Source organism: Ursus americanus, chromosome 14 (genome assembly GCF_024610735.1).
Source record: "Ursus americanus isolate L20-20 chromosome 14, mUrsAme1.1.p, whole genome shotgun sequence".
Taxonomy (NCBI): Eukaryota; Metazoa; Chordata; class Mammalia; order Carnivora; family Ursidae; genus Ursus; species Ursus americanus.
In genome coordinates this window covers 24566939-24590661 of record NC_142140.1, presented here as the reverse complement: position 1 = coordinate 24590661, position 23723 = coordinate 24566939, and the positions used below count along the sequence as shown (strand labels likewise).

The following is a 23723-nucleotide window of genomic DNA, read 5'->3' as shown; positions in this document are numbered from 1 at the left end:
TCCTGGTCATAGGATTTAGGATCTCTCTTGGCACACAATTTCCCAAGCCTTCAACGTAGGATCTGACTGCACTCGGGGAGGATTAAGGAGTTGGCCTTATAATGCAGTCGTTCTGATCTACCCTGAAGATGATAAGACTCACTATAACATCAAAGGGGCACTGCCTCCAGTTCCCCTGCTCTGGACCCAAACCCACACCATTCCCTCGCCTTGCCCGTTGTAGCTTCCTGAAGGAGCCAACACTTGCTCTGTTTTTCTTGAAACCAAGGCTTCGGTTTTCTTCTTTGCTTTGGGTTAAAACAAAACAAAACAAAACACCAAACCTACCATCATAGATCCAAACGTAAGATGTAAACTACAAACTTTTAGAGAGAATACAGCAGAAAATCTTTGGGATCTCAAGCTAGGCAAAGTTCTTCGACTTGACACTAAAAGCACAAACCAAAGAAGGAAAAATTAATACACCGGACTTCATCAAAATTAGAAACATTTGCTTTGGGAAAGGTCCTGTGATGATGAAGACACAAGCTACGGACCAGGAGAAAATACTTTCAAACCACACGTACAACAAAGAACCAGTTTCTAGAATATTAAAAAAAAAAAAAAAAAAAAAAAAACAACCGAAAACTCAATAGGAAAAAGCAAAGAATCCAATTAGGAAATGGGCAGGAGACACTACAACGCCAGATGCTGGCCGCACGCGGAGAACCCAATCATTCATACACCGCTGCTGTGAATGCAAGATGGTATACCATGCTGGGAAAGCAGGGCAGTGTCTTAGAGAACTCCACGCACCATTACCACACGTGCAGCAGCTCCAGGGCATGTATCCCAGAGAAATGAAAATTGACATCCCCTCAAAAACCCACATGTGAATGCTCATACCAGATTTATTCTTAACGGCCCAATGGAGAAACACCCCCAATGTCCTTCGACAGGTGAATGGTTCAACAAGGTGGGTACACCCGTATCATGGAGTACTACGCTGCAACAAAGAGAAGGCAACTACTGATAGAGCCAACAACCGAGATGGCTCTCCAGGGAATTACGCTGCCTAGAAGGAAGCCACTCCCAAAAGGCTACATGCTGTGTGAATCCATTCATAACACATTCTTTAAATGGAACTTATATACATGGAGAGCAAATCAGACACTGCCCAGGAGGTGGGGGCAGAAGGGAAATGCGGAGGCTTCAAAAGGCAAAATGAGGGATCTCTCTGGGGATGCAGATGTTCTATACCTTGACTGTATCAATATCAATATTTTAGTTGCAAAAGTTTTATAAAATGTTACTACTGGGGGGGACTGGGTTAAGGGTATAGGAGAATCTTCCTACCTTATTTATTTTTTTTACTATTGCATGTGAATCTACAATTATCTCCAAAACAAAAAATTCAAAACACAAAAAAAATGGTCATGACATTCCTTGTGGAATCAGATTGAGGCCCCGGCAGACTCCATGGTGGACTCAGCCAGTCAGCTACCTCTTTTGGTCTCCAGCTGTTCCTCTAAACCAGCAGAAATGGTAGGACTCCATTCTGAAAGCTAAGCACCAAACACTGCTGGGCACTGTGGGATTTCTGAAATCCAGGGAAAAGCATGAACTGCTTCCTTATTTTCCACTGTTGAGGAAAGGACAAGGGGGTATGGACTCGTAGTGCAAAAGGGGATGTTGATAAAGCCTGTTAGAAGACCAGTGTGGGGGGCGCCTGGGTGGCTCAGCCATGAAGCGTCCACCTTCGGCTCAGGTCATGATCCCAGCGTCCTGGGATCAAGCCCCGCATCAGTCTCCCTCCTCTGCGGGAAGCCTGCTTCTCCCTCTCACACTCTCCTTGCTTGTGTTCCCTCTCTCGCTGTCTCTCACTGTCAAATAAATAAAAAATAAAAAAAATAAAAAAAAAAGGAAGAAGACGACCGGCGTGGCCCCTGCCTGGTGCATCAGGAGGGACCACTCAGTCCTGTGCCCTCCACTGCAGCCGAGCCCCAGCGCTGCCTGGCTAAGCAGCAGGGCTCGCTAGGCGTCCACACCTAGACACAGGTCAGACTTGTACTGCCACACAGGAGATTCCCCAAGTACCATCCCTGGAACACTAGCTTTGGAGGGCTTCCGTGAAACACTTCTGGAATATCTGCACACATCCTCCCTCGTGGGCCCTTGCAGACTCCCAAAGTAGGCCAGCAAAGGAAAGGTATCGACAAGGGCTCCAATACAGCTACCTTTCATTCTGCTCGATTCTGCACTTGGTAAATTTACATGATGCAACTCATCCCACACAACACATGCTGCAGGTGATGCGCTGTACCGTGCCCCACCCCCTTCATTATTAAAGTCTCTGACACGTCCTATAGCAAAGAAAGCCACTTATCTGTAACTCCAGGATTTCTGAACTTTCTGACTCGGACAAGTAGTCAGGATGGGCTGGAGGCATGGAGGGACCTGCCGTGATTCTCCAGCTTCACTTTGGAGAAAGCCCTTCCTCAAACCACCTGTTGACCCCTCACAGGTGAGCAGATGCCCACGCACCAGGGTGAGGGCAACTTCGGATCTAGAAAGCAGCAAGATAAGAATTCCAAGCTAGACAAGGGCCCGCAGGGCCCACCCTCCTCCCTCAAAGGCGCGCTGCCTGCCACGCAGGAGTTTCTGCTCCATCTTTCCCATAATACTCTGCCCAGTTTGTCAACAAATCAGGAAAGCCAAGTCTGACCCGTTGGCTGGAAAGAGCCATGGCCCCCCAAAAGCCCCCAACACACTACTTCTATTATTATTTGTCCAAAGTTGGTCCCTTCACCTCGATGATAAATGTCTAGAACTACCCAATACCTGCCCCATGCCCCACAATCGCTTATTCTCGGACTAACTTATTTAATCCTTCATTTATTTGTTCACTCAAACATGTATGGGATGCCCACTATGTGCAACTGCTGTTAAAAAAAAAAAAAAAGGTATCTTTGACTGCAGTATCATTGTCCCCCTTACCCCAAACCCCGTATCCAAAAAACACACACTGGAGTTGAGGGGAAAAACACGGATGTGATGGGTGCATTGACAGAGGGGACACCACGGTGTGGGGGAGGCAGTGAGGCCAGGAGCAGCCGTTTCAAGCCACGGGGACAACCAGACACAGAACCCAGACACACAGTCTGTGTGGGCTTCCCCCCATGCAGTCTCATGCAAAGGTCAAGGCGGGAAGTGGCAAGAGGGAGGAAGAAATGGACAAATCTGCAAGAGCCGAGACTTTATCTCATAGGTGACGGGGAAGTCACAAAGGAATCCTTCCCTCATTTCCTCCCCAAACCCTGACTGCAGGGCAACCATAAGGCAGGCAGTTCCCTGTGTGGTAGGTGTGGAGCAGGGACTGGTAAGGCTGGAGCTCCCTGCGGGTCCCCTGGGGAGGGAATGGAGAAAGGAAGAGAAGGGCTGAGCCTGGGCACTTTGGAGCCAAGGCCATGAGGAGCCCCCAGGAGAGACAGGCTACGGGTCCCGGGTTCGGTAGTGAACATCAGGAGCTGGCCGTGGTGTGAACCCTCACCCCACAGACTTCTCAACACGGCGCTCAGCCGGCCCACTGGACAGAACTCAGCACTAGCCAAGCCTCCTCCAGGAACCCAGGGTCCACAGCTAGGGCCCACGGCTGACAGGAGGGGAAGCGGCCCTGTGCCTTCTGGACACTGGTTCAATGTTGCCGAGAGAGAACCAGCCCCTTTCCTTACAGGTGACGGAACAGCAGGGGAGAGGGGACGTGTGGAAGACCCTGCGGCAGGGTCTCTGGCAGAGTCAGGGCTGGAAGCCAAGTGTCTGGACACCGGCTCTTCTCTGAACAGTACTGGTGCTGATGAGGGGGAGGCCATGTGCACCCGAAGAAAGGATGCTTTCTCCCCATCCCTCAACCCTGGGGGCCAGCACCCACCCCACTGCAGAACGGCGTGCGTTCTGGGGTCAAGATGTAACATGTGCTCGGCTGGGTAACGTCCTGACAAGAGGAAGGTGAGGGGCCTTCTCCTGCCAGCAGACGAGTCACCCTAAACCACAACATTCAGCTGAAGGTGGGCAAAGAATGGACCAAGGCTGTCTGCTCAACTGCCCACAGTGGAGCGGCCAAAGGAGAGGCGGGGGGTCCTCATCAACCTGCTTTCTCCTCCCGGAGGTGACCCATGAGGCCACCAAGGCAGGGAGACGATGAATCTTGGCCTCACACAGGGATCCCATCTGATTATGTCCACAATGCATAGTACTTTGCTTTCTGAATCCATTTCTGCAGACAATGTATTGTGTCCCTCAGGAGCCGGAGCTCTTTCTCAGGGAACGGGGCAAAGTGAAGACAGGTGCTGGACTCTTAAGTGGAACCACAGAACTGCTGGAGAAGTCCTGTTAACACACACGGGAGGATGAGGGAGAGCAGCAGGGCCAGCCTGGCCTGGGAGGAGCCCTCGGGGGTGAAAGGGTGGATCACTACGGCCCTGCTGCCGGCAAGGCCAGGAGGAGGGGGGCCCCTGGGACGGCTGGTCCTCACTCGGACTCCCAGAACCAAATAAAAATTACAAGGCAGGAAAACATCACTGTGTGTGCTGATAACCACTGTTTTTCTCCTTATAAAATAGAACACACTCCATTTGGAACAAACACCACATTCTAAAAAGTCTACGAGAATCTTTCCCCCTCATTTCCAAAATTCTGGTTCCTCTTTCTACTTATGGAAGGACCAATTGCAAACATGACCCTCAAAAAACCGCAACACACACACCACACAATCATCGAAACTCAACGTTAGCGCTAGAATCCTACTGTATCCCAGTACAGCTTTTGGGTGGGATCAGAGGGGACCCTCCCTTTCTACAGCTCCTAGAGTGAAGTCTTACTTCTGGAATTGTGAAGGATAAGGTTTTGAAGAGACTGGAATAAGTTTTGCTTATATTTTACTATGAAGAGGGTCCCTCTTGCCCCCATCAGAAGGGGACTCCTCTGACTCACAGGCGGAATGCAGGTGAGAGACGGTCCAGTACGCCGGCTTTTGGGGCAGACAAATGACCCCAAATTAGGTGGCAAATCCACAAACTGCGATCGCCCAGTGAGGTGGGCACGTCCAAGCAGACCCGAGGCCCGCCCCATGCAACCCAAAGGCAACGCAGTTTTCCAGTCATGACGTGGTTAACTTCACAGTGTCTTCCAATTAATTCAACAGTGAAAACCTCTAACAGGGCCCCCAGAATCCTAAGTGCTAAACTGAAGGTCAGCCGTAGCCCTTATTTCCCCTCCACCTGGAGCAGAAAAAGAAAAGAAAGAAATGGAAAAAAGGGGGGGCGCACAGGGTGGGAAGGCAGGGGAGCCTGGGTATTTTCAGTGACAGGTATGAGAGGGAAGGAGAGAAGGGAAGACAATACCGTTCAGTTGCAATCCCCCAGCTAGGGCTCATGGAAACTTTGGCTGCACATCGAAATGACCTGGGAGCTTTGGGAAAAAAACACGAGTGCCTGAGCCCAGTGCCCACCCCCCTCCCTGACATTTGATTTACTCGGCCTGGCATGGGGCCTGGGCATCTAGGTTTTCTGGGGTTTTTTTGTTTTTTTGTTTTGTTTTTTTGTTTTTTTCAGGTCATTCCACCGCGCAGCCAAGAATGGGAGCCCTGTTCAGATATTTGCTTGGCGTTGCTGCACCCAAGCCAGGTAAAGAAACGGGCAAGGAGAGGAGAGGAGAGAAATCAGTGCCACTGCTACACTCCAGAGCTCCCGTACCAGGAATTCGCCAAGAGAAAGCTAAGGACCTACACACACACACACACACAAATATGGGGATGATCTAGAAACTTCAACTAGGTTACCAGGGAGTGACTGACCCATAAGGGGTCTCTGCAAGTGAGGTCTGTTTTTAGGATGTGCAAATACCCTAATGCCCCCGTCTGCCGCCAGAGCCCCTCGGAACACGGCAGCAGAATCAGGTCAGCTCCGTCCACACCGCAGGGTCTCCGTGGAGAGTGGTCGGTCTTCAAGTCGTGTCTCCTACGTGGTGCCCGTTCACTGTACAGCACACACCGCATCGAGCACACGTGGTGTTCAGTGAGTCCGCACACCTGGCTGTATGAGCAAGTACCTTTCTGGGAGCAGGCACACTGAGGCCGAGAGAACACAGCAAGAGCGAGGATGGAGGCAGGCTCACACGGAGATCCTGCTTATCCCGAGCCCTCTCTCAAGCACTCTACAGAGCTAGCCCTCCCCGTTAAAGCTCTACGGCGCAGGCATGGAGTCAGCTGGAAAGACCCGTTTGCACCTACCTTTTCCTACAGTTGCCTGGGGAGGGAGCCTGGGTCTCTGCAAGCTCACCTCCCAGCAGCCCGCTCAGGTTCCTCCCCGACAATAAAATGTTTCTTAGCCCCCACAGACGCTCTCCATCTGTCCAGCTGAGCAGAGACCAGGGGCCTCAAGGGCAGCGTCCCATGCGTGCCACACGGCTGCCTGCGGCCAGCCTTCACACACACTCTTCTATGTCCTGGTTGAAGGAGCTGGACAGAACAAACCACGAACTGGCACCTTTATCTCAGCTGTCTGGGTTTGAAAGGCATCCAGGAAATGAGGACACGGCGCAGGAATTCAGCTTGAAGTGATGTCTTGGAGGGCAGGTCGCCACTCCCCGAGAAGCTGCCGGCACAAGCATGCCACGTGTCTGGCTCTGCAGAAACCTGAAGACAAACTGAGTTTCCCTCCAACATGGACCACCACCATCAGTGCAGAATACCTAAACTGCAGCTGTGATGGGGGGTGAGGGGAGGACCTGTGGTCACCCTGCATCAGCCAATGACAATCAGCCCAGCGCCGCCCCAAGTAGGTTCACCTGAGGGCAGCACGACTGAGGCAGGAGGCATGCACGTGCCCGGCTCTCAGAGATGCCGCGGCCACGGGAGGAACCTCTCACCTGCGCTCCGGAGCTCCATCAGAGCCTTCTGGCCACCGTCCCCAGGATGCCCCCTCCTCACACAACTTGGTATGCCAGCACTAGAGATTGCAACACCCTCCCAGGCCACACACTTCCTTTTATACAGTGAGTACAAACCCCAAAGGTGGACAGAAATCAAGACCCACCTTTGCCACTTCCTGTGTGACCTCACCCAGGTTTCTGGCCCTCTCTGTGCCTCAGGTGCCTCGAATGTAAAAGGTACTTAAAACAGACCCTACACTATCTCCTGGGACCGCAGAGACGACTACAATGAAATGAAGCCCGTGAAGGCACACAGGGCAATGCCTTCCACTGTCAGGGAACCACACACACCGACCACCGCCGTGTTTCATCTCGGAAGGTGGAACTCTAAGAGGTGGCTATTTTTTTTTTTTTTTTAAGATTTAGTTATTTATTCCAGAGAGAGAGCACGAGCTCACATGAGCAGGGGGAGAGGGAGAGTCTCATGCAGACTCGGTGCTGAGCACAGAGCCCAAAGTGGGGCCCGATCCCACGACCCTGAGATCATGACCTCAGCTGAAACCAAGAGTCCGACGCTCAACCAATGAGCCACCGGAGCACCCCAAAACAGCTGATATTTTGATCACTTCTGAACTACAAAGAAACGGCAATTTTGTGTGACTCAATACAACGCGTAACGCTTCTATCTTGCAGATCCCCCTCCTTTGAATAAGCAGGGCGAATCTCATATTCCCTCCCTAACACCCAACAATGACAGACCTTATGAAAGGAAGGCCCGGCCTAAATGCAAACACATTTCTTCCACTTGGGCTATAAAAGCTGGAAATGGCTCCCAGGTGTGAGCAGACACAATAGGCCCTGCCTTCTTTGCAAGGTCACCACGCGGGTCAAAGTCAAGCCAGCCATTTTCGGATTAGGTGCACACGCTCCTGAGGCTTCCCCAGTGGTAAGTGGATTACAGAAGCCACCTGCAGGAAGTGGCCGAGGCAGGGGGAGGGGGAGGAAATGGTCCTGCTTGGAAGGAGACGTTGATATGGGCGGGGGCGACCCCTTTCACACGGGAGATGGAGCTACCCAGAAGGCCTCCACCTGCGGGCCGGTGCTCACAGAGCCCTGCAGGGCTTTCAGCACCCACGGCTGCAAGAGAGGCACTTCCCTCCCACACCATCCACACACCCAGGCCTCCTTGTGCTCAATGGGTCTTGGACTATATTTCAAGTTTACCTGGTCACCAGAAGAAATGAGAAAGAAAGGAGGGGAGAGAGCCACACACACACCACAAGCCAACTCTGAACCACAGAACCTAAGCTACCGAGTTCCCAAAAAAGACAGTGACCTCCATGAGCCTGTGCCTATTTCCCCCGCCTCCCCTTGCGCGGCTCCCCAGACCCACAGCTGGTGTTCGCTTCACTTTCTCAGCAAATGACTTGCAGATGTACCGCTCATCTGGCTGCCTCACCACCCCCACTCACAAAGAGAGAGAGAAAAAAAGGAAAATGACAAGTCATGACTGTGTGATTTGGCAGGCTTGCAGTGGGGGCCACTGTAGCTCCTTTCCCAGCAAAAGGCTCCCTTAGACTCAGGGCAAGAGGCAGTCTGCACGACAGAACCCCTGGGAAGTTTCCGGGACAGCCAGCTGCTTTCTTTGTAAACCGGGCGTTTAATTTTCGACTTTGAGGCTCATTGGTGGTATCCAGCGGCTGATGAGGCTGTAGTTCTAAGAACCAGGGGTCCTGCTCTGCCTTCCAACAGAAGCTTGCTGGCTCTTCACAGCAGCCTGCCTGCTGACAAAGCAAAAAATGGGGACGGGCACATGGGCCTTAAAATGGAGCAAGCCATGTCCTGTGAGTACGTCTCCAAGGACCCAACATGTCGGTCGATGGCCAAGCATGCCAGGTGCTCCATGTGACCCCTGTAACTTACTTGTGTGTGGGGGGAGAGAAAGGAGATCCAGGCCGGGGGAGCCTCAGCTAAACTGTCACTCCACGGGGGAAACTTCCCCCTCTCACAGCCCATCAGCGACAGCAGTGAGGAACCCCATAGACCTTGCCAGGCCCTCACCTGCATTACGATGGTCTGCTCACCCACCTTTCTCTGCAGCTAGCTTAGGAGTTCCTTGGGGGCAGAAACCCCAGCCCGTGGGGCATGTCTGTGTGGCTTCCCCTCACAGCAAGCCGCAGCAGCCCTCCATCTGAGCCGCTGGTCTCCATCCTGAGCCCACCTCATCCTCCTCCCCCTCTCTTTTGCTCACGGATGACCAGGATGACAGCCTCCTGGTGGCAGAACACAGGGACCCCAGGGGGTGAGTAAGGGGGTGGGCGGGCAGGTGTGGGCCCTGAGTTTTGATTCCATTAGGACAGGGGCTGACTGCCCACCTTTCAGACGCTCCCTTTAACTTGCACCTGCAACAAAGGAGTACCATTCACGTCTCAGACGAGGGCAAAGATTTATCTGATAGCAGTGACTGATAACCAGCAGGAAGGTAAATGGTGCTAAAAGCACCTCCCTGCACGGGCTCTTTCTGCCCAGGGAGGCGGGGCGGTACACAGAGCCTTTCATACTCGCGCACGGAGGCAGGAACAGGTCCCCTGCCAGGCTAGGCTGTTCACCAAGCGCTCCCTGCTTCTGCAGTAACTGGTGAAGGTCTGCTGGGGAGATCTGCGTGATCACCAATACACAGCAAATTAAGCAGAGACAAATTTATAACAGCCGTGAGCCTCAAACCCACAGACAGCCGGATCTGTTCTGCTCCCCAGCACCTTCTTCAGGAGTAAATATCTCACCAGGCTTTTGAGCCCCGCTGCCCCAAACAAATGCCCAGTGTCAAACCGGCAACAGTAGGAACTTGTCTTAAGTAATTTACTGCCCTCCAAAAGCTAAGCAGTTTCGTAAAGACGCCACACCTGAGTTTTGGAGCGCCCAACACCCCCATCCCTATGTAAAACCAGGCAGTGGTTCTCAAAGGTGGGTTCCCAGACCAGCAGCAGCACCTGGGAACTTGGGAGCAAGGCAAATTCTTGAACAGCACTGCAGACCCACTGGATCAGAAACGGGCTGAGGCCTGGCCATCTGGGTCTCAGCAAGCCTTCTAGGTGATGCTGACAGATGGCTCAGGTTGAGAATCACAGAGGTGACGGGGACAGCCATGATCTCCCAAGGGAATGGGTGTGCTGTTTCATCTACAGCAAAGTTTCAGTTCACACCAACGACACTCTGGGCAAAGAAGGCAGAAAGTGAGCACGGCTCTGAAGACACAGGAGAGGAACTGCGGCCCCCTTTTCATACATAATGTGTTGTTTTCTGACTAGGGCCACAGCTTCCCTTTAGCGTGTGGGAAACGAATGGGCCACAGACCGCTCAAGGAACAAGGACGTTCACTGAAATCTGACTTGGGACTTTTTAAACATGACTTTGTTCAGTTTCTGCCTCGAGTGTCTCAGTCACTATTAACTCCACACTTCCGAGGAGAAGGCAATACAAAGCCGCCAACAGCGCAGACAGGGTATCCTTGCACACCAACATCAAAACAGACTGGCCTCACTTCCAGCACGGCTACACGGGCTTCTCAGGGGGAGGACGCGTCTCTGAAGCAGAATGGGGCAAGGGCTACCCAATTCCACATTTTCTAAGAAACTGGATTAAGTCCACTCTTAGTCTCATGATTTATGGATGGTTTAACAAATTCCTCTACAGGAGGGACGGATGATCCTATACCTTTGGGAGAATTGCTACACCCACCTCACTCACTCACTCAGCACACACACCTACAGGCCAGGCCCCCCAGCTCCGGCTACGTGTCCATATACAAGGAGCTTCACCATCTGAGACGAATGCTCAAGGTTCCCAGATGAAGTGTCATTTCATACTTCTGAGGATGAACATGGTGTGTAGAAAAAACAAAAAAACCAACAACAAAGGTTTTAATATCAATTCTGTATTATGTCTGCAGATGACGACCTTCCTCCAGGTGAGGCAATATGGAGAAAGTTTTAAAGGCAGCTAAGTGAAGAGAAAGGCAAGAAGCCTCATCCCAACTCACTAGGGGGAGAAATACACACACACACACACACACACACACACACACGCTTTCAGGAACCCCAGCCAGCTATTTATTACTCCGTGTACTTTCTCCTGTGCCATACGCCTGATCACTAACAGCCTAGCTCTGGGCCCCAAGATGAGCCAACTGAGTTCCGGGTCCCCTTCTCCGTGGCTTCTGGCTTTCGGACCCTCTTAGAGACTAATTCCTCCCCTCAGTCCTGAGCAGCCACAGCCAAATCATCACTGACTCCCCTGCAAGGCCTGCTCTTTAATTAGACCTCAGTGTGAATCGATCTTTGATTTAATGAGCCTGTAAAGAAGACGGATTTGGCCCCTCTTTGTTCTAGAGGGTTTACTGGGCAGGCACACGGAAAGTTAAGAACTGCTATTGATCTTACTTCCCCAGAAGATACAGCCAAGAAGAACGCTCTATCCTCCACGGCCTCGGGCTCCCTCTATTCCACCCAGGGCTCCTTCCACTTAACCGGCTCTGAGTGGGGTCACAGACAGGACACCAGGTTTCATCCCTTCCAGGTTTTTATTCTCCGGAAGTTACAATAAAGACATGTTAAATATACCATCCCTTTTACTTAATCCATTTTTCTTTAGCCAAGAGGTCACAGCAAAATAGGTAACTGTGGAGACTGACATCCACCTGTGATATTTTTACTTAAATTATTCTGAGACTTCCAAATACATTTTGCTAACATGAGAGAAAAATACTTTTCTCCAAAAAAAAAAAAATTAATTTTCAGATTAGTGGTTGCCAGGAGTCTGGGAGGAAGGGGATGGGGTATGGTTTTTTTTTTTTTTTTTTTTTTTAGGTAATGACAACATTCTGGAGTTAGAAACTGATGATGGCTGCAAAACACTGAGAATGAACTAAAAGCTGCTGAACTGTATACTCTAAAATGCTTAAAACAGCGAGTTTTAGGTGATGTTAATTTTATCTCAATAAAAAAATTAGTTTTCAAGGGGCACCCAGCTGGCTCCGTCCGTGGAGCACGTGACTCTTAATCTTGATCCTGGGGTGGTGAGTTCAAGCCGCACACTGGGTGTAAAGATTACTTAAAATCTTTAGAACAAATTATTTTTTTAAAAAATTTGTTTTCATGACTAGAAGTAAACGGTGTTACGATGTGTTTTCAAATAAGACAGAAACCGAAGGGATTTTAATAGTACTGTTACAGAGTCACAAGTAACTGTGTGCAAGTCATCTCTGCCGAGCTCGTCCATCTGATCTAGGCCAAAGGCGGTGGAGAGTGAACAGACACGGGGAAGGGACGAGGTATAAAATATACACCAACTGTGGGGCGCCTGACTGGCTCCGTCGGCGGAGTCGGCCACTCTCAGTCTCAGGGTGGTGAGCTGGAGCCCCAGGTCAGGGATAGAGGTTCCTTAAAACACACACCCACCCAGCCCTCAAGTGGAAAAGAAGTTACCTGGACCGAGCCCAGGGCCGGATGGGAAACATGTTACAGCTGACACGCGTGAGACGAAAGCAAACGTCGATTTCACAGCAAGCTTTTTACTCCTAGGACTGAAAAAAATCCAACCGTTTCCACTGTAACCGATCTTCGCAATGATACAAGTGCAGTAACACCACAGGAAAAGCGGAAATTTTTCTTCACCAGAAATGTCACTTATGCATCAGACAAAATTACTGTTGCCGTGGGAATCGTAACATGAGTTTCCTGGACTTCAAATTAAAACACACACACACACACACACACACACAACGGAAACGTAAAAATCTACCGGCAGATTCTGCTCCCTTTTAACAAAACTCTTGTTTCTTCTTAGAACTGTTTTATCAAATTAGCTGCCTCAGTCCCCACCCCGATCCTATTAAAAGCTTTCCTTGAGTTTCATGCTTTTTTGTTAGTAAGGACAAATGGCTTTGGCATTATCCTCAGAACATGATGCAAATAAATCTGCTCTCTTACAACTACTTTAATTGAATTAGATGCCTTTAATCAGAAAGGATTAACCAATTGAAATTTTACTGAATGACTTCAGTTCCCAAAACTCTGCAGAAGTCTGCGCTAAAGCCCTGACAGTAAAGCCGGATGCAAAATAAACCACCGCCCCCCTCCCCGGGGCCCTCCCAACTGTGACCCCTGCGAAGGAGGGCCCTGATGCCCTGACGCCTGGGGCCTCAGAGCACTGTCGTGTGAGCAAGGAGCCAGGTCACGGACCGGGACTCAGGTCACTGGAAACCAAGCATGGAGATGCCCAGCTGATTTCCAGAGGCAAACGTCAGCATGGACAGGTGTCGGAGCTGCAGACCACAAACCCGCTACTTCTGTGGGAGCCAGTGTGCTGCCCGAGTGCTTACAGCACAGCAGGGTCCGTCATTTCTCTCATGACCTGACCGCCCCTGTGCTGTTTCCGCATCACAGAAGGAATATGAAACTGTCTCAGCCCCTTCATTCAACAGAGGAGACAAAAGCAACCTGTCCCAGGCCACGACATCAGTCAGAGCAGGATGCATGCCAGGTCTGCCCTTTCCGTGAGGCCCCCACCTATGAACGCGTCCCCAGAAAGCTGTGCCACTCCTCTACTCAGCTGGCCTCTGCCAGCTAGTCCCTTCGCACATTATTTTCCAGCTCCTCGGCCTGCCCACAACGGGAGGGTGCGAAGCAAATACGAGTCTGGGGGTTAGGGCATGAAATGAGACATGTATGGAGCGTGCTGACTTACCATGTTTTCACACACTATGCTAGGGGCTTCCCAGATGTGATAGCATCGAACCCTGGTGAGGACACTCTCAGATGGCCTCTGGGCCCCAACCTCAGGGGCACAGAAGGGACCTACTACGTATTTGTTGAACATATGACACTTTTTAATTCAGTGTTTCTGAAGAGCGATAGACACACCAGCAAAACACGTTCTTCAAGGCCTGGTGGATGGGAATGGTCCTGGGAACAGAGATGCTGAGCCCTTCCTGAGCCAGGCTGGAGGGACACGCTGCCTGCTGCCTACTTTTGTCCCTGTCCTTTGCACAGTCCCCTTGGGAAATGCAGAAAGGCATGAAGGATGATAGCAAAATTATCCATGATCTTGCTACCCAGATGTCATGCTGCTAACCTAACTTTGCAGGCACTGGATCCAGGGAACACAGGCCTCTCAGAGAAAAGGAAGATCAACACCCTTCAGTTTCTGTGGTTTCAGAGAAATCACTGACCAAGTCAGATGGAGACCAGCGTCCGGCCAAAGAGGAGGCCGCCAATACTAACCTGCATTTTCCAGACTCACTCAAAACCAGGAGGGAGTCTTTATTTCTTCTCCCTGCTTTACATAGTTTAACGCTGTCTAATTGGAATAGCAGGAACAAGGCCAACCGGCCCCACGGCTCCAGGCACTTGGGCCAAGGAACAGAAATGTATTTTTAGTCAGCAGAGCAAGGCGTGATTCAAAGTACGACAGGCCCCCAGGGCAAGCTGGGGGCCCTACCGGTCTCCAGCACCGGGCAGCTCAGAGTCACCTGCCATGCTCCCGCACCCAGTGTGTGGGGGCAGATAAAGAAAAAGAGCACGCCACAGGCCTCTGTGTGCAGTCTCAGTCCTACCTCTCCACTTGGCAACTTACAGGAACTGTAAGTGACACAGAGATGTTCCCTGTGTTCCTGGTTTCCTCCCCGAGGGAAGAGCAAGGGGAGGGAAAGCAGTGCTTCTCACACTTGAATGAGTGCGCAAAGGGCCAAAGGACCTTACTAAGGCACCTTCTCATCCAGTGCGACTGAGCTGAGGCCTGCGATCCTGCATTTCTAACGAGCTCAGTGCAGGTAGGACATTGTTGGCCCAGGAACCATACTTTAAGTAGCAAGAAGTTAAAAGCATCTTCTAGTGCTGCTCTGTGAATATACAGGGAGCATCACATCCTTAATGAGGCTCCAGTACGGGTAACTCACTTAAATTAGCCAGCAGTTCAACACCTTCCAGATGCTGGACACACAGGCAGATGGGTACAAAGACACAGTCAGACCCTTGCCTGTCCATCTTGGGACAAGAGGCCACAACCTTCATTCCAGCACTCCACAGAAACAAGCACTGACTCACAGATCCTGTCGCCCTATGGGTAAGATCACGCCAAGGCCCCTGGGGCCATGTGACAAGCGGCCACAAGCCAGAAGCAGCAGCCACCATCTGTCAAACACCTTGTATGTGTTATGCACGATGCCAGGAGTTTCCTATACTACAATGCACTTCTCTCGAACCTCTGGCTCACCTTCCTCATGTGTAAAGTGGATTAAAGAAACTCTCTGTAAATGACGACAATGAAGTTTGGAGAGAGAAAGCTGTTTCTCCAGGACATGGAGCTGGGGCCACCGTTCTAACCGCATGCTATTTCAATCCTGCAATGCCTTGAAAAGGGTTAAGCCCAACACCCCATCTTATAAGGATAGAGCACCTTCCAAACACAGGGCCTGTTGCCAGCAAAAACCTGACACCTGCAAGCTACAAGAGCCATCATATAAGAGCCATCATATGGATGACATCTTCCCACCAAGTCCCTCTGCTCCGCCTGCCAAGCCTCGGTGCCGAGAAAAGATACATGCAGGTGAGCAAACGAGCTCTAACACTGGCAGAATCAAAATCAAATAAAAATAGGCAGGGCTGGTATGGAAGAAGGAAATTTAGCGTGGAGAGATAGGTGCTCTGCTGAGGAGGCTGCCCAGAGAATCTGGCTGAGAAAACTGTTGGGACTCACGGGGGGGGGGGGGGGTATCTGGAAGGACCTCTGGGCGGGTTTCACACAAGCAAGCCCCTCCCGCTGAGGGCTGACATGGGCATCGCTCAGGAGCAGAGGCTCTTAGCAGCTCCGATGAGAACACGTCCCGCTTGCATCCTCCCTTCCTTTTAAAGTCCCTTTATAGCCTTTATCATTTCCAGCGTGTTGTCGAACACTTGACCACATCAACAGATTCCTTACTTTTAGCTTGATTTCAGAGGCCGGGGGGTATTTTCTTTTTTAAAGCTGTAAAAGTGAACTGGGTCACGTGACCAGATTCATTGCCACAAACATGAGCTTGCTGTCTGGTAATTCACACGGCTTCCTTTCACTCCAGCTCATTCACTCCAAGCTGCAATTTACCCAGTAGGACCAAGACACTTATTAATTCTATACACCTCTTGGCACGGAGAAGACCAATTTCCCCCCAAATTAGGTGAGGCGAGTCTTCCGGTTTTAATTCTACAAACCTCAAAACAGCGAGCAAGGCACTTGTCACGAGCATTAGGGCTATGTGGAGAAAGGCTGTTCTGCACCAGCAAGCACCGGGACACAAGTTTTCCTACCACCAAATGTCTGCAAGACAATACCACCGCTTCACAACCCAGCTCAGGCTTCCCCGAGTGACATCACTTACAGGAAGAGAGAGATGACGTGAGAAGCAGCAGCACCCAGCGACGGCACGGCTGTCAGCTCATTGTTATTGAGGTACCTGTAACAACAAGAAGAAATTTCTCATTTTAAATTGGCAGTTTGAAAAATCTCGTACAAAATCAAAAAACAGTGCCAAGTTGGCCAAGGGAAGACGATACTGCAATGTTCAATAAAAGACAAAGAATTTTGTTTTTAAGATTTTATTTATTTGTGAGAGAGAGAGAAAGCATGAACAGGGAGAGGGGCAGAGGCAGAGGGAGAAGCAGATTCCCCACTAAGCAGGAAGCCCGACGTGGGGCTCCATCCCAGGACTCTGGGATCATGACCTGAGCTGAAGGCAGACACTTACCCAACCGTGCCCCAAAAGATAAAGAATTTTAAAAGAGTTTTTTAAAGATAGAGAAGTCACGTGAGCTCACAAAAACGAACATCTGTCACACCTATGGTTTAGTTAACACCCACTCGGGGGTGCTACCTGCCTTCCAGATTCTCAACTAGCTCCGAATTCAACACTGACAAACAGGGAACAGTGATGAAAGATCAAAATACATGATGCAAAACAAAACCACCCTGAAACCACTGATGAGGCTGAAAGAGTCAGAAAAGGGTTTGGGGAGAAAGACCATCCCCTCCTGGTTGCTCTTCCATGTCTGTGACACGGGGTTCTGCAAATCACAGCTCTGCCATCCCCAGAGGGTGATGCCCTCGCACCCAGGGCCAGAGCCTCACCCGTGCTCAGAATTCCGAAGAGCTCGGAACATGTGGGCCAGTTATTCCAGTGTCTCAGCTGTGCAACAAATAACAAGGAACCTGGACTTGCAGAGTCTCATCTATTTGTGATTCCAGCTTCTCTGAACTCAGATGAAGCCTCCAGGCACGTTTGCCAGGAACATATACATACAGACACACGCTTCTGCACAAAGACATTTTGAAAACCCTCCGCAGACCAGACATGCTCTCCAAGCCCCTTTCCTGCTCCAGCAGTCTAAATCTGTATTTCCAGAGTTCTTATGTCTTCATGAAAGGGAAAGCCCACAAACCAAAACACAGTTCGCTGGGTCTGCCCCCAGAGGCTCTGCAACCCAGCCTCCTTACATGGACATGTATTTCCAAATCTGGGAAGAGAATCCAAAATCGGACTTGGGAAGTGAGCCCAAAAATCCTTAAGAAAGCCAGAGCACGGGGATCTAGCTCTCTGCTGGTTGACAGGCTGGAAAGAAACTGTATCTGAGATGAAGAATCAAAGAGATAACGCTAGGTTCTCTTCTTTTTTTCTTAAGAGAGTGTGTCTTACATGGACCATCTTCTTCCCGTTTGAAGACAAGGCCACTGAAATGACAGCTGCATTCATACAAGTATACAGCTAGTATTGGCTTGAACAGAATAATCTGGTTGTCTGCCATCTTCTATAGATGTGAGCAGGAGGGGAAAAAAAAAAGGAAAAGGCCTTGAATTATCCCATTTGCTTTCTGCAGTGCCAGAGCCAGTTAGAGATGAGGCTTGGCAATTACTGGGCTGTGGGACACAGAACGTCTGTTTCAATAGCTTCATGACTGAAGCATCTGGCAGAGAGAAAGCAGATCTCTATCATGTGGCAAATCCCTTCTTCACTTAAAGGGCCCTTGTCTGCGTGCTGAAGTAGACAATTAATTACTTTAACAGTCTCTTATCTGACTGCCCCCGGAATCAGCCTGTTTCTGCTTCACCTCTCTGCTCCTCCAAGCCTGCAGCGATCCATTTCCCTTCTTGGTGCAGGGCTGATGAAAACTCTCCAGCAGTTTTAATCTCTCCTAATACATTTTCATGGTACCATTAATGTACTTACTACTCAAGGAGACCCTAAGATCTTTGCAGAGCAAGGAAAACTAAGGTCAGGGCCGGCTGCCAATAAGTAGCTTGTGTAAGACATCTTCAGTGCCTAGGGATCTCTTCTAGAACACGATGACGGTGCTAATAATAATGTTGGTAGCAGCTAACTTACGGAGGGGCTACTATGAGCCAGGCATGGCTCTAAGGACTTTCCAGTGTGTTAACTCATCTTTTAGACCCCTAGGGGGTAAGTCCCATGGACATTTCCAAGAAGGAAATGGAAACACTGAGGTGTTGACTAATCTGATGGTCACTGTAGTAAGAGGCAGTGGCCCAGGAAGTGTAGCCCCCAAGTCTAGCTTCCTAACCACTGACTACCCTCCATTTCTTTATAAGTACAGCAGCAACTCCACATGCATGATGCAACTTCATTATCACCACTCTGAGTCAGGTACTCATGCTGGTCCCTACCCTGGAGCTAAGGGCTCTAAGTCAAGTTTCAGTTGCAATCACGAGGCTAAGGCCACACAACTAGACAGTGGCACAAGCAAGAGCTCAACCCAAGAAGGGCTGCACATCAGAGGTGAGCCACGAGTGGAGAGGCCGGCAAGCCGGAAGGCCCCTAAACCCTCAGGTAACACGGTGGCTGCTTAGGATTGGACTTGATGCTAAACCTGAAACAGACAGAATGGACTTCTCTGTTAGGGAACTTATGCTGAATGACCTTGGTCCAGGCCAGCCCCACTGCACATAACAGAAACTGTTCCACAAATTGCACAGAAATAAATGAACAAGGAAAAGGGGCATCATAATAAGATTTCAAATCCTGCCCAAACTGCTGAAAGCAGAGCATAAAGGTGCAGTGGAGCAGTGCTAAAGATAAACAGGGCATTTTATAACTAGAGTGGCAGTAAACAGATTTAGGCAGAGATCACAGGCTCTGATCCCAACAGGGCTGCTCGATTTATGCAGAGGACAACTGGAGTCCAAAGGAGAAGAGCTGCATGGCCCATGTACCTCTCAATCATTCCTACATAAAAAGCACCACTAGCTAAATGTAAGTGAGTTGGCGTCACCACTACTGGCTTTCTCTTTGTGTGCCCTGTCCCCCGCAGACATGAGAACAGTATCTTCAGAAGGCAGTAGAGACCTCACTTGCTCTGAGACATGACCAGCTTGCCAGCCTGAAACAGAGACCAGTCAAAAATAGCTGGCCAGAGCTGGGAGGGAAAGTTGAGCACAGTCTCCATGAATAAGGAAACCAGGAATTTAGGACAGGGTTTGATGAAATCTTCTGAGTATCTAGGGTTGCGCGGTTTTCTACCCTTCACACTCCCCCCACACTGGCTCCCATCCGAGGACCTAAAAATCCTTCTATAATATCCTGCTTCTTGAACTGACTTTTAATGATGATTCAGGACCAAACAGTGCCTCACTCAGATGCATGAGCCCACGCATCGTGGCCCAACCCTGGCGCTGGAAGAGACGCATATAAAAGGGGCTCCATGGACTGCCTGACCCCAGGTAGAACCTAGAGGTGGACCTTTTCCAGGTCACCCATTGTAAGGTGAGCATGGGCCTTCTGGGCTCTCTCTGAAATGTCCCGTTACTCGGCTCGCTGAAAGGAAGTTCTATTTTATAAGATGCAAAATGTTAGGAAGAGCGTTCAGAGTGCTTTAATTAAATATTATCTCAATCAAACGAGGCTTCCACAGACAATGAAAAACAAACCCAAGGCGTGATTTTGGGTCACAGGGCTTTTTGGCCCCCTTTTTTCTAAGTTGCCGTATTATTTATTGACCAGCTGATCTAAGCACACAGCAAAATCTTCAAACCGTTTCAAAAGAGGATAACCGGAAATATACAGTGAAAAATGAAGCTTCCTTGCACTTCAGTCCCGTCTGCCTCCAAGAGGAAGCGCCGGCTGCCAGCTCTGAGAGATGAGTGCCTGGTTTTCTTTTACACAGATGCTTGGGAATTATACAGACTGTTCTATAGTGCAGTTTCCCCTTAGTCACGTATCTTGTAGATCTCCCTCAGTCTTTTGACCAGCTGCAGAGTAGTCCTCCGCTGGCATGAATGAACTATCATTTCTTTAGCCAATTCACTTATGGGGAGACATTTTGGTTGTTGCCAAGGGCAAGGAGAGCTGCCCTTCCTATCAAAGTTGGGCAGGAGGTTGACACTTCAGTTAGCTTTGCTTCTTACAAGGGACAAAGGCATCAACAGCAGGTAGGAGGACAGGTTTCAGAGTCAGAGCCAATGCATCAGTAACTACTATGAGGGCTTTTAGCTACCTGAGAATAAGGCATACTAAATAATTATGCTGGCAAGACTTTCTGATACATCGTCTCTGTACCAGATGGCCAGCTGTGCTTATTTCAGGATAGGGATTGAGGGGATAGTGACTTTAAGTTAATGACAAACAATAATAGTAAGTGTGCAGTTTGTGCACTAGACTCTCTGCTGAGTGCTCACATGCACCATCTCACCGAATAACATGCCAACCTTTCGAGGAGGGCACTTAAGTATCGCCCCACCTTAAAAGAAGAAACTGAAGGACCGGACAGAGTAGCCCAGCAGGGGCTATTAGGAGGGGATTTTTACAGCTCGGATCTGCAAATCAGAGAGCTCGGAGTTCATTCAACCCCAATCCTACCCTTTAGCAACTGAAGGGCCTTCAGCACGTCACTTAACCTTACTGTGCCTTAGTTTCCTCTGCAAAAAAATGTCAACAACACCAGTATCAACTTCATAGGGTTGTGGCAGGACCCGGCTGAAATAATTAAACCTAGCGGCTTAGAGCCAGAAATAGAGTGAATGCTTAACAGGTGGTGGTAATTCGCAGCCAAAGAGCAGTGCCTCAAAAAGATACCCCCTGGTTCTTTCAGCCCTCCCTTCAACACACCACACACACTACACACTACACACACACACACACACACACACACACACACACACACACCGGGGGTGGGGCCATGATCCTGAGACACCAGAGGGTGAGCCATAAATACCCAAAGGCAGGGCACACTCAGGCTTCCCGGCCGCCTTGAGGAACATTTTAGGTCAACGGCCCTGGAAAGCACACAGCAGCACCCACAGTGAGCATTCTCGGGCCAGGCGGCAGGCACGTGACCTGCATGCAGCTCTTAAAGAGGACGGTATAAATAGCCCCTCTTATTAATAGAGGAGCCTGGCGGCCCAGGACCCCTGGCTGGAGGCCCTCCCTGGTGGGCTTTCCTCAGAGCTGTGGGCAGCGCAGCCTGTGTGGCTTGGCAGCAGCTGCTCCAACGTCCTCACGGCCTCCAGGGGCCTCCAACAGCCTTGCTTTCTCTCTCCAATGGGCCACGATGGACTGTGGTTCTGGGCCTCCAAAATAAAACCACTGCTAAACCACTGCCTGCTGCTTTGCCAGCCTGTGGTTCTCCTCTCACCGAGGTTTCCAGACTCAGAGGGAGGGCTGTGCAGGGTTTAGGAGAGCTGACAGCTCCCGGGAAAGCCCTGAACCCAGTTAATTTAGAAGCAATTGTATGTCAACTATGATTTTTTTTCTTTTCTTCAATATCCTTTCCCACCTCCACACCCCTTACTCCTGACAGCCTCTTTACCGTCTGCCTCCACGATGGATTAGAATTCCCTCCAGGAAAGGCCTGGATCTGCATCAGTGAGAAGTTCCGCTGCTCCGGGCTCCAGGGAATTCATCTTGTCCATACCAGTGTGACACCAGGGACTGCAGGAAGTCACAGTGGTAAAAGGCCCAACCAAATGTCCCTCAAGGATTTGTTTCTTAATAATGCACCCAGCTTGGGTGGCTGTGTGGTTCCAAACGTAGCAGAAGGAAATAACACTCCGTAGAGGCAACGGGCAAAACCAGAACTCAAATCCAGGTCTGTCTGTTACCAAAACAGTGTTTTTTTCCACTACACCACATTGTATCCAAAAGATGCAATCTCTGTCTTCATGACTTCCACAGGTAGGAAGGGAGTGTTACACACAAAGCATAGCACAGGAGTTAAACTGGGGGGTGGCAGGCCCCATCTGACCACATGCTAGCATGCAATGCCAGCCAAGCCCCCATGCCTCGGTTCCTTCCACTGTCTAGAGAAGGCGACAGTGACAATTAGGAGTACAGCAGTGCTTAGGACAATGGCTAGCTAAGGTCAACCTTCATGAGAGTATTAGCAGGATGAAGGAGAGCAGTCATACACAAAATGAAGAGCCCAGGATGTGGTCAGGAGCCTCATCCCACTCACAAATGCAACAGGAGTTCTGAGGAGGGAGAAGAGCCAAGGTGGAGGGAGAAGGGGGTATTTTATTATGTCAAATTAGCACAGTGACCCACCTCACACTTCCTTGCTCCCTTCGCTGGCTATTGACCTTAAGGGACAACTAGGGTCCTGGACAGAACATCCCAAGGGCTCCTTCCAACTATGAAGTTCTTTTAACTTTGAAAGTTTAAACCTTTTTTAAAGAGACATGGAAATCATAACCACAATTTGGAGAATTTGGAGATGGGGCTAGGGGATGCAGGTTATTTTGCCAATTGCACCAAGGGATGAAATTAAGTTTCCTTTAGATAAATCATCCGACAATGAAATCAAAGAATAATAAACAAGGACTTCTATCAGTTACATATAACGGCCAAAATGTGTAAAATACTTACCTAATAATATCTAATAAAAATCACTGACAATAGAAGCATGGGGTGAGTAATTTCTAGAATATCCATGTGTGGTAGTTGTACATAAAAATTTAAGTGGGGGCACCTGGGTGGCTCAGTTGGTTAAACGACTGCCTTCAGCTCAGGTCATGATCCTGGAGTTCTAGGTTTGAGTCCCACATCCGGCTCCCTGCTCAGCGGGGAGTCTGCTTCTCCCTCTGACCCTCCCCCCTTCTCATGCTCTCTCTCTCTCTCTCTCTCTCATTCTCTCTCAAATAAATAAATAAAAATAAAAATTTAAGTGGGACATTTAAAAAATTTTAATTTACATGATAAAATATTCAAAAATGTGAGGGTTAAGTACAAAAAAGATACAAAACTATAAGATATATATACAGTTTGATCCCAAAATTCTGCACGTGGAGGTATGTATTTTTCACAAGTATTCCTAATGGTTATTAGGGTCTGGTGATTTGAATTAGTCTTTACATATTTCTAGACTTTCTAAGTTTCCTGCAGTGGTTATGCACAACTTATGCATAAGTTTCTCTAAAGTCCCTGTGGAACTAAAATTCCTGATAACCCTGACATCTATGTTAAAAGCAGAGTTCTTGACAGTCAAAGAGGAGGAAAGAGGGAGGCCTGATTTACAGGACCCTGCACAAGCCAGGGGTCTGGCTGAGAGTGCCACAGGCAGTCATAATGCCTCGCTCTGTTTGGAGGCGGGAGAGGCAAAGCCAGCCTCTGTGGCCGTTCTTCTAAACCTGGGTTTCCCGGGAAGCAGAAGCAGCGGCCGGCCGGCGCATGCGCCTCTGCAGAGCGGGCTGCGCTACCTCCCAGGCAATGGCGGGGAGGTACCGATCAGGTATCCCAACACAGAGGGTCCACGAGCTTTCCACAAGGGAGGGGCCCCTCCTGT

The 23723-nt window shown here is 49.8% G+C and overlaps 1 protein-coding gene across 2 annotated transcripts in view; it reads right to left on the bottom strand.

Moving 5' to 3' along the window:
* The window catches only part of LRIG1 (leucine rich repeats and immunoglobulin like domains 1), a 111374-nt gene that overhangs the window by 49646 nt on the left and 38005 nt on the right, over positions 1-23723 (bottom strand). For both annotated transcript variants that reach the window (XM_045774663.2, XM_045774664.2), the window contains exon 3: positions 16319-16393. In XM_045774663.2, the coding sequence (XP_045630619.2) occupies positions 16319-16393 (75 nt within the window). The remainder of the gene's footprint in view (positions 1-16318; positions 16394-23723) is intronic.